This window comes from Elaeis guineensis, chromosome 11 (genome assembly GCF_000442705.2).
Source record: "Elaeis guineensis isolate ETL-2024a chromosome 11, EG11, whole genome shotgun sequence".
In the NCBI taxonomy this organism is placed as follows: Eukaryota; Viridiplantae; Streptophyta; class Magnoliopsida; order Arecales; family Arecaceae; genus Elaeis; species Elaeis guineensis.
In genome coordinates this window covers 114588835-114600581 of record NC_026003.2, presented here as the reverse complement: position 1 = coordinate 114600581, position 11747 = coordinate 114588835, and the positions used below count along the sequence as shown (strand labels likewise).

The window sequence follows — 11747 nt, the reverse complement described above, 5'->3', positions numbered from 1 at the left end:
GTAGAAAAATAAACTGAAAAGTGTATTAAAACTCTTCGATCTGATCGAGGAGGTGAATACCTTTCCAATGAGTTTATGACGTATCTAGGGGAGAATGAGATTCTCTCTCAGTGGACTCTTCTTGGAACACCACAGCATAATGGTGTGTCTGAAAGGAGGAATCGGACCCTGTTAGACATGGTTCGATCCATGATGGGGTTTGCTGGTCTGCCGATCTCCCTCTGGGGATATACGCTCGAATCGGCTTGTTACTTTCTAAATAGAGTTCCGAGTAAGTCTGTAGCCAAAACGCCATATGAGATATGGATAGGACGTAAGCCAGTACTCTCACACCTTAGGGTTTGGGGGTGTCCGGCTTATGTTAAACGTTTAATTACAGACAAGCTTGGACCTAGGTCTGACAAGTGTAATTTTATAGGGTACCCAAAAGAGACTAAAGTGTATTATTTCTACCTTGCTGATGAGCAAAAGGTGTTTGTCAGCCTTAAGGCAATCTTTTTAGAAAAAGAGTTCCTTAGTGAAGGAACTGTTGCCTCTAAAGCCGAACTTGACGAAGTTCGACAGGTGAAAAAACCGACACATGTTACTGAACCTGAACCGGATTTGATTAGATCAGATCTGGAGCCCATTGATTATGCACCCTTAAGGCGGTCTGATAGAATACCACATCAATCGGACAGATACTATGGTTTTTTGGTCCGGAATGGTGATCCTGTCGAACTTGATGAAAACGATGAGGATCCGATCACCTACATAGATGCAATGCAGAGACCTGACTCTGAGAAATGGCTAGAGGCCATGAAATCCAAAATGGAGTCCATGAAGGTCAACGATGTGTGGACATTGGTTGACCCACCCGAAGGAGTAAAACCCATAGGGTGTAAGTGGGTCTTCAAAAGGAAGAGGGGCGCAGACGGAAAGGTGGAGACCTATAAAGCCCGTCTGGTTGCTAAGGGATATCGTCAACGTTATGGTATGGACTATGACGAGACGTTTTCTCCTGTGGCAATGCTCAAATCCATTCGGATTATGCTTGTGATAGCTGCCCATCTGGACTATGAAATCTGGCAGATGGATGTGAAAACAGCTTTCCTAAATGGAGAGCTGGACGAAGAGGTGTATATGATACAACCTGAAGGGTTCACATCCACAGATGAGTCTAAGGTGTGCAAGCTACAGAGGTCCATTTATGGACTTAAGCAGGCATCTCGGAGTTGGAACATATGTTTTGATAGGACGATCAAAACGTATGGCTTTGTTAAGAATGGAGAAGAGCCCTGCATTTATAAGTGGGCTAATGGTCCAGTAGTAGTATTTCTTGTATTGTATGTGGATGATATTCTCTTAATCGGGAATGATGTCCCTGCATTACAGGGAATAAAGATTTGGCTATCGTCACAGTTCTCCATGAAGGATCTGGGAGAAGCTTCCTACATCCTAGGGATGAGGATCTATAGGGATAGATCCAAAAAGTTGCTTGGCTTATCCCAGTCCACGTACATTGATACTATGCTGAAAAGGTTCAGCATGAAAAATTTCAAGAAAGGCTATCTACCGATAGGCCATAGAATTTCTCTCTCAAAGAGGGATTGTCCGACAACACCTCAAGAGAGAGAGCGTATGGGTAGGATTCCATATGCTTCGACAGTGAGATCTATCATGTACGCCATGACATATACACGACCAGATGTGGCATACTCACTAGGGGTAGTGAGTAGATACCAATCTGATCCAGGAGAGAATCACTGGAAGGTTGTTAAAACCATCCTGAAGTATTTAAGAAATACTAAGGACTAGTGGCTTATATATGGTGAATCGGACTTGAGACTTATAGGGTTTACAGACTCTAGTTTCCAGTCTGATCGCGATGATAGCAAGAGTGTGTCAGGATTTATTTTTACCCTTAATGGTGGGGCTATCTGCTGGAAGAGTTTCAAGCAGCACACTGTGGCTGATTCAGTATGCGAGGCGGAGTATATTGCTGCATCAGATGCTGCCAAAGAAGCGGTGTGGCTGAGAAAATTTATCACCGAGCTCAGAGTAGCACCCTCCCTTGTTGGTCCAGTTCTGCTCTACTGCGACAGCTCTGGAGCCATTGCTCAGGCGAAGGAACCAAAGGCACACCAGCGGACGAAGCATATTCTGCACCGCTACCATCTCATCCGGGAGATCGTGGATCGAGGTGACGTCGACCTTCAGAAGATCGACGGGAAGGAGAACCTGGCCGACCCATTCACTAAAGCCATTGCGGTGAAGGAGTTCAACGACTACAAGTCGAAGATGGGTATTAGATACTACACCAATAGGCTTTAGGCCAAGTGGGAGATTGTTGGGAATAGTGTTCCAAAGCCAATCGTCAGCCTATTGACGGTTGTGCTCCTTTTGTATTAGTACATGAATTATAAATAAATAAAAATTATTTTGATATTTTTTTCATCACAAATGTTTCATCTTCTAATGAACTCCTGTGTTGTGGTGAAGTTCTTAGGACTATTTAGACTCGACAAAGGAGGATTTGTCGCTTAGTCCTTAAACATGTTCGCGACCAAATGATACGTTGTTACCAAGGACAACAATGTTTATCGAGCATAGGTCGTTGTGTGCCATATGGGTTGGTTGTCCTCATAACCAAAGAGTGTGGAGACACTGGTATGGCATACAAGTGAGATGTAATGGTACATCTGCACTGAACGTGACCAACTCCGGAGCTATTTCTGCTGTCAAGATTTGCTCCGATGGGATATGGGTATAAATGTCCCTCCGACCTGAGACCGTCACGGTGACTTGCAAGCAACTCACTGCACTTAGGCACTGGACTACCTGAATTTCTAATTCAGTGACGGAAGGTTGCTGGGTGTAGTCAAGTACTTGACTTGTCGGTGCGTGTGTCAAGATGGGATTGACCACTCCAGTTTAGGAGCTGTGTACAGTCGTGTTTCAATTTAGCAAAATCTTGACTAGGGTAGTCCTAGTAAGGAGTCACAGGACTAATTGAGTTGAGCACGATTCGGATGATATCATCAGGGTTGACAGTTTAACCCTGAGTCGTCCTAAACACAGGGGTCAAAAGGGATGAATTATACGGTAACCATATTCACGTAGGTTCTGAATGTTGCGATTGTGATTATTCGACCTATCCGATCGTCGGGTACCATTGCTAGATGGTCACTTCGATTAGTACAGAAATTGGTTCCTGTGCTACCGGCTTAGGTTCGAACCTGCGGGGTCACACACATTAGAGGTTCCTTTCTGATCTGATGGCTGATTATGAGTCTTATCTATCTGAGACTCTATGATTGAGAATTAGGATTCTCTAATCATGAGTTTCACACATTTTGGGTACCGAGGTCAAAATTTTGAATTTCAAATTTTGAATTTGAAATTTGAACTCTTTGATCAGGGTTTCATATCGATGGTCTCTGATGCCTGATTGCCCATCGGATTTGGACTCAATATTTATGAGAGGTTTAATTAATGATTTAATCACTAATTAACTCAATTTGATTGAGTAATTATTTTTGGATCAAGTCCAATTGAATTGGATTCAGTTTGGATTGACCCGATTAGGTTAAATGTTGACCTAATCGCTAAGGTGGTTTAGTCCCTGATTTGATCAGGGGTTAGGTTTAGTTAATTCTTGATTTGATTAAGATTTTATTGAGCCTAATTAAGCCTAATTATGTTGGGTTTAATCTGGTCTAATTGTGCTTAACCTATTTTAAACTAGGTTGGCTCAATTTGAATCAAACCACCTTGTTTTAAATTCCCTGCGACACCCAACTTCCTTGCACCCATTTGAATTCACGAGAAGAAATTTCTCATGAAATTTTTCTCATGCAAAACCCTTCCCCACGCCCTCATTTGTGCGCCATATGGATGGATAAAATAATTAGTTAGCCATTCAAATTCAAAGCATGTTTGAATTTGAATGGATAACTTATCACTTTCCCTTTCATCCTTATCCATTTTGTGCGCCACATTACTTTCACGAGAAAAGGTTTCTCATGAAACATTTTCCACACACAAAGAGCCACGCCCCTTCTCTTCTCACGCCCAAAAGGATAGGGATAAGTTGATTTTCGTTTGAATTCAAATTTGATTTGAATTCAAATGTGTAACCTCTTATCTTTATCCTCTCACGTGGATAAGACACGTTCGACGTTGTTTTAAAAAGAGGAGAAAGGTGGGACGTGCGTAGAAATTTTTAGGAGAGAAACTTTGGGGCGTGAGGAAGGCTTCTGCGCAAGGTGAAGGTCCAAAACCTTTCGAGAGAAAAAGAAAGAAAAGAGAGAAAATTGGGCGCAGGGTTTTTGGTGTGTACCCTAGGGTTTCTACCTAGGGTTCGGGAAGTGAGATTGGTGTGCCACGAGTGTTGTGAGTCCACCAAATTTTAGAGAGAGATCCATCAGCCTCTCAAGCAACTGTGCAGATGATCCGGAGCGTCCGAGAAGTCGGCACACATCGATCGAAGGAGTTCGATCAACATCTGCCATCAAAAGGGTGAAATCATGAACTAGCATTCGTGAGGAGCTGATCAGACGGGAGCTTCGTGTGGACGATCCGCAGAGGTCAGACATTTGTATGGCTGCGACGTGACGATCAGAGCCCCCCGACGGTGATCAGATTGCGGTGATCGACTACCCGCAAAAGGTGATGTGTTCTGAACACAGTACTGTAAAACGTTTACTGATTCAAATTTGAATTTTAAATTTAAATGCATGCTGTTGTATCATCTTTAGATCCTAGTGTAGGGTTAATTAGTATTAATTAATGAGATTAATTAATAATTTTGTTGTAAAATAATAATTTTGAAAAAGTTTTAAAATTATCATTTTGCCTCTGTACTAAATTTTCGCTTCAGAATATTCTATAGGAGGTGCTCATTCTAAAAAAAAAAGACCATCCTTTCCTGCAGCCAAATAAAAAAGAAGTTACAACAAAAGCATGAAGCATGAATCAAACTTTCACACGTATATGAACCATGTGATGCTTCTCCAAAAGAATAGTGCCCATAGCTTTAGCTAAGTTGGAATCCTTGATAGAGCTGATCTTTTTTTCTTATGGGATTCGGATTAGTCTATTCAAAAAATAGTTTTAAGTATCTATAAATATAGATCTAGTCTAATCTATAATTTAATATTTTTGATGATTGTATTAGTACAATCCATGAATCTCATAGAATTTTGAGTCCAACCATCCAGACATATCTAAATCCAAATAATTCTAAAAAAAAAAGATAATGATTACTATTATAGTGGTGATAGTGGTGGTGACTGTAATGGCACTGGCGATATTAGAAATAATGATAGCAAGAATTATAATGATAATAGAAATGATAGCGATAGTGATGATAGTAATAATGATAGTGGAGGTGATGATGTTGCCGTAATGTAATGGTGCTAGTGATGATGGTAGAGATAACAATGATAGTGATGATAGTAGTAATCATAATAGCAAAGACACTGATGGTAGTGACAATAGTAGCAATAGTGGTAGACGTACTATCGACACTGATGGTAAAAAATATGATTTTTTTTTAAATAATAAAAATAAATTTTTTTACTTGTATCTTTAGTTATTAAAATTATATTTCAAAAAAATAGTATCAAATATATATTTTTTATCTTAATTTTTATAATTTTATTTTTAGAATAAAAAATTAAAAAATCAAAATTATATCAAACATGCTATAAAACACCTGTGTGTTGTGCAAAAGGTGATCCTTCCAATATGCGCATTCAAAATAGGATCTCATAAGTGAGGTTATGGGGCTCAGTTGAGTAAATTTTTTTTTATTTTCATAAGATTTTCTTTAAATAGAAGAGCCTCCCATGTTCCAACAGTCTTGTTTATTAATTGGGTATAGGGATATACACTGTCTGATTTAATCTGATTTGAGAATTTTCTTAAATCAAATCAGTAAATTATGACTTATTAATTTTACAAACCAAATCTGATCATTTTGTCGCTCAAATCAAATCAGACTAGATTGATAAATTATGATTTGGTCTGATTTAATTAACAGTTTGACATATTGCAACATAGATGATAGATAATTTAGAAAAAAAAATATTCTAGCCAAATAAAGACTAAAATTATCAGGATAGCTTTCAGATCAATATATAGCTTCGATTTCTGGAACCATTAAAATGAAGATTATGCCTTTAGATCTCATTGCCATTATATACACACATATCACGATTTACGATTTGATCTAGCCTAATATTTTTACAAAATCAGTTCAGATCATTAAACTATTTAATATAAAAATTATAAATCAAATTAAATTATTTAAAATTTTAAATTAAATCATATTGATGAAAACAATTTCGTGTGATTTGATGTAATGGTTTGAATCATTTATTAGCGAACATCCCTAATGGGAACATATTGTAGGGTATCGTCGCTTGAGCAGTTGGCCTGTCACACGACGCTAGCAACGGTAAGCAAGCCTGCACTAGGTCTAATTATTACTTGGCCAGGACCACCCCAAATCCCACGGTGGATAACACGCCACATTAACCTTTGTATGTCACCAATTCCTGATTGCGCCTTATCCACCGTACATATGCTCCGACATTTGCCCCCACTTAGCCCTGGTCTAGGCGATAATTTCTCCTTTACTAGACCCGGCGGGAGAGGATCCGCCGCGCGACGCGCGCCCAACCCTGGGACCGGAAAGCTTATCACTGGAATCCCTTCAAGCCGTGCTTCACGCCGGGGATCTCCGTGAACTGCGACAGCCGACTTTGACGTCCACAGGTTCTAAAATCCACGCTCAGGACTCGGAGTGCCAAATGGAAAAAAAAAAAAAGCACACTGTTTAAAAAAAGGAAGGAAGAAAGAAAATGACATATACTAGAGGCGAGCGAAGGCGAAAATGATAGCTCGTGACACCTGCCACCTGTGATTGATATAATGATTAGGTATCTAATGAAAAATCGGGAGTATGGTTAAAAGAATTATATATCCTGTAAGGACTCTTTATTTCAATATAAAACTACCTGCTTTTGAGAAGCGAGAATTTGAGTTTTTGTTTTTCAGATAGGTTTAAAATAAAATTCCAACAGTATAGTCATGATGTCAAGATGTTTATGAAATTTTATGTTTATTCTTTTTTATTCATATTTCTTTCTTCATGTGATCATACATCAGTTATATGTTAAAATAATATATTAAAATAATCATTTTAAATTTATCATCTATGTATCAATCTAATAGAATCTCTCAAAAAATTTCCAATAGCTAGCCAGTTAAAAGTAAAAGATCATTTATCATATTTATACCCGTAGAAGGTGATTTAAAGCAAAATAAGCTATCTTTTTCCCCACTCCTAGTATATAAACACTTATCGCGCGCGTAATGAAATGAGGGAGATAGGATGATTAAATACGATGCTAGGTAGCGGCATCTCAGCGCGAGTAGGCGATTTCCGCCTCCATGCACAAGCACGCGAATATTGCCCTTGGTTAATTCATCTAAGGTCGAAATGATGCCATATATACCACTTATTACATGACTAAATGATTCTTTTGTTACAATAAAATAGTAGTTGGGGATGCGTGGCACACCCACCCAAATATATTATGAATGATGATAGGAGAGGAGGACTCCCTTCACTAATCTCCAATTAATTCAACCCTGCCAACCTTCCAAATCATTTCGAGTAGAACTCTGAACGACCAAAGGTGGAGGTCTCCTTTCACTAATTAATCTCCAGTTGAACGCTGCCAACTTTTCTTAGCAAAGAAAAAAAAAAAAAAAAAGGTGACCCTGCAAACTTCCCAAATCAACTGGGTAAAACTATAGATGGAGGAAGTCTCCTTTTACGGAAAAAAAAGGAGGACGTCTCCTTCCACTGTTCTCTAATTCAACGCTGCCAATTTCCCTGACTGTAAACTTTAAGACTAATTAGTAACGAGCAATTTGCCGACGATCGAGCTGAAATGAATCAAAGGACTGCATCAAACGGCACGTCGGTCGACCGGATCCACTTCCGGCCGGCTATGAATCGCCCCACACTGAACTGCCGCACCAGCGACGTCCGCTTGATCACATGGTATCCCGGCCACCTCACCCGCCGCGACGTCCTCGACCCTGGCCCCGTGTTCCCGAACTCGGCGTAGTACAGTGTATTCAACGCGAAATTACCGCGAAACGGCAGCCACCCCGCTGGATCGATGATTTTGTCGATGTAGCTCAGGAGGTACACCGTCCTCGAGTACTGCTTCCATGGCCGGCCGAGGTATGAGCGAACCCTCCTGCGCACCGGCAATAGATCGGCCGCCGGGAGGATGGCGGAGGATTGGATGACGATCCCAGTGTTCTGGTTCGGGTCAGTCCGGCCCTGTGCGGTGATCACGTTCACCTCGCCCCGCCGGGGCCTTCTGGCGAAAATGTTGCAGTTCTGGAGCACCACCGCTGCATTGCCGAAGATGAAGTCGATGGTGCCGTAGATATCGCATTCTCGGTAGAACTGCCTCTGAGTGAAGACACAGAGAGTGTCTTGGTATCCTTCGATGCTGCACCGATAGAATGTGGATCGATCGGATCCTGAGAGCAGTGCCACTGCCTGAGATCCTGGGCCGTAGGTGTTCCGAAATGTGATGCCGCTAGCTATGAATCCATCGCCAAACACGCCTGCATACGTTATGCACGCTTAGCAACGCTAGTGAAGCTACTGCTAAAGCTTAAGTGTAGAGCAAAAGTTTTGATTCTTACTGAAAGTTGGGGAGCTAAATGTGGTGGAGCCTGTGGCCACGCTCCGACGGCCGGTAATTATCGTCTTCCCCTTGCCATCGCCGACCATGGTGAGATCAGTCAGACTGTTTACTACCTCTAAGTGCTCATCGTACACCCCGGCTTTCACTCGAATCACGATCCTTCCTCTCTTTCTCCTGGACCGCAACACCAAAGCGGCATCAAGAGCCGCTTGGATGGTCCGGAAGTTCCCCGAGCCGTGTTTCGCCACGACGAAATTGGGCTGCGCTGAAAGCTGTAACAGCTTCCGGTTGCCGACCGATGTGAAGCTCCGGACGTCGACGGCGGCGGAGCTATTGGTCGTTGCATTGGGATGGTTGATGGCGAGGCAGTTGCTGATGAGGTCGGAGACGTTGTAGTGCATGACGGGGTGGATGATCTCGGGGGAGACGCCAAGGTCGTTGAAGCCCCTGCGGCAGGCCTCAAGGTTGGTGAGGCTGGCGCTGAGCCAGGTCTGGTAGTCGAGGGCGGTGCAGTTGGGCTTGGGGGGGTGGAGGGTGCGGTTGAGCTGGAAGTAGGTGTCGCCATAGAGCTTGCGGCAGTCGAGCCAGGCCTTCCTCTCGGGCGCGGTGCTGCACCGACGGCCGAGTTGGGCGAGGTGGCTCTGGGCGCGGCCGATGAGGTCGTAGGTGACCTGGAGGTGGAGCTTGTAGAACTGGTGCTTGCCCATGGGTTGGTGGGGAGATTTTGGGTGGGTGAGATGGTAGCGGCAGGCCTCTGGGTGGGGGGTTTTATTGCACCACCAGTCCATGTGTTTAGAGTTGGAGGAGGAGGAGAGGGAGAGAACTGGGAGAGAGGAAATGAGAGCGAGGAATAGGAGGAATGATGTGATGAGGTGCATTGTTAGTGATGAGAGGGTGGCCTGGATCGTGCGAGGGGGAGGGGGCAGTGGTTAATTCTGGGATTGGGCTTCATCGAAGTGGACTTTGCTTCGCTTTATATTGCGTGGGAGGGAGGCAGATAGTGCTCTGACTCGCGCAAAGGATTATTTAGAAAGAGGAATTTGATTTCGTTATTGTATTGTGGAAGATGGTAATGTCTATTAGGTAGGTGTGCAATAGGGACTGGTCAAACATGTACCTAAATGAGCGGCAGACCAGAAGAAGAGTCTAATGAGTCAGGTCATGATCCACTATCAGATGATCAGGCAGCAGGGGGGGGGTGTGCAGGGTTGCATTGCTAGTGTTGGAAAGAAAGAAAGAGAGGATTTCCGGCTCAATCAATCAGCAAATTTTCCATGAATGGATGTGAAAGCTAAAAGTCTACAAACTTTTCGTTTTTTCTCGGCCAGGTGAGAGTTGTGATTGAGAGATGCAGTGCTTATGTCGTATTTTCAGATTGATATTACTTTGCATTCATGTTCGATAAATAGTCATTTTCGTTTGTGAGCGTCCACAATTTTACTACATAATTTGTCAAATACAATTCTCAAAGTCATCGATCATATATGCGCACTCTTCTTCTTCTTCATTTCTACTATGTAATATACCCTAGCTGCAGTATCCGAGCTAAGGCACCAAAAGCAGGACCTATATATGTCCATGCATGGGCACTCAAAATAGGACCTAAATTTCATACCACAGATGTAATTAGCGTAGGTGTGAAGCTTCTAAGAGCATCAATGATAGAAATTTAGTCTATACCATTAGATACCCGACCTAACCTGGCTCTAATGATGCAAGTGTTATTCAACCTATTTAGAGTCGATGACGAAAATAGATGTCCATTCTAAAACCCACAGCAGGTCCAGACTAGATGCAAATAATGGCAATACTTGTCCTAAACCCAACATGCTTATATATAAATCTCGATGATTATGATATTCATGAAAAAAAAGTACTGTGATCCATCATAAAAAAGATTACTTATGTGAAAAATATTTTTCAGTTGATTATTTTTTTAGTTTAAAAATTGACTTCCTAAAAAATAATATTTATATTTGTTGTTTTTATTATTATTAAAAATTTTGTTTGTTATATTCTATAATTTCGATACTGATTATTTTGTTTAATGTTATATAAAGTATTGAGATTTATTTTTGTATATAATTTCTTATTTATTTAATGTTTAGTTTTTAAAAAATAATTTTATAATTTTACCTATCCTAACCTATCCCAAGATATCTTGTCAAGCTCACTCTACCCCTCCCTCCTTCCCCATCTCGCCTCCATTGCTATCCTTAAACAGAATAATTGAAACAGGATATTGATGCATGGAGGACTTCAAAAGCTAGCTTACTTCCATATAATTCACGTCAATAAGGAAGCAAATTAATTTGGTAGTTGATGTTTTAGCAAAATAAGCTTTGGAAGAGGATGCTTCTATATATGACTGAGATCCCACTTGGTTCTTCCTATATACAGTATTTATTGAACGCTGATGGGATGGGGGTGGGATTCCGTAGTCATTAAGTTATTGTGCACCTAATGCTAGATGGTGTATATTAGCCATGTGCTGTGCTGTTGTGATTGTAAAGATTGGAACACTTATGGTTGGCTCCCAACCCTTCCAATCTTTACACGCCAATCGCTTATACCGTATTTACGGCGCTCGTTAAAGCTGCACTTCTTATAACGTGAAGACGAATCTTGTGGCGGAGGGAGCCTTGTCCGTGCATGCACGGAGGAAGCGAGACAAGGGGCCCGGTGCCGGTCTCAGCTGGCCATCGAACTGCATCGCTATTCGGAAGTATAACAGAAGAAACAAACCCGCTAATGGCGGCTATGTGACCTGTTGGCAGTTTTTCTTTAAATTTTTTATTGGTACGTCCAGAAAGTTTAGAAGAAACGCGAAAAAAAAGAGTTCATTGTGCCTGAGATAACCCACTCCATAGCCATTAGTCAGCAAAATTCGGGTGAGTGGGATCACCATGCTGCAGCGATTGGTCTCCTTGAAGTGCTCATGAGTTTACCTTGGCAGTATGGTAGCTGAGAGATCATCTGTTGGGGCTTTCGATCCCTAAAATGAAATTTTATACGATTTGGATG

The 11747-nt window shown here is 41.7% G+C and overlaps 1 protein-coding gene across 1 annotated transcript; it reads right to left on the bottom strand.

Annotated features, from left to right (window-relative positions):
- Positions 1 to 7491: 7491 nt before the first annotated feature.
- LOC105054042 (pectinesterase-like) lies at positions 7492 to 9667 on the bottom strand. Its single transcript, XM_010935421.4, has 2 exons — positions 8722 to 9667; positions 7492 to 8640 (listed from the first exon to the last, which is right to left on the bottom strand). Exons 1-2 carry the CDS (start codon positions 9599 to 9601, stop codon positions 7952 to 7954), a joined length of 1569 nt encoding a protein of 522 aa, XP_010933723.1. The 5' UTR covers positions 9602 to 9667; the 3' UTR covers positions 7492 to 7951.
- Positions 9668 to 11747: the final 2080 nt, after the last annotated feature.

Excerpts from the sequence above, each read along its gene's own strand:
- LOC105054042 (XM_010935421.4), bottom strand. The coding sequence starts at position 9,601 with ATGCACCTCATCACATCATTCCTCCTATTCCTCGCTCTCATTTCCTCT. Across the intron at positions 8,641-8,721 it reads ATTTAGCTCCCCAACTTTCA|GCGTGTTTGGCGATGGATTC; the intron begins GTAAGAATCAAA and ends TAACGTATGCAG.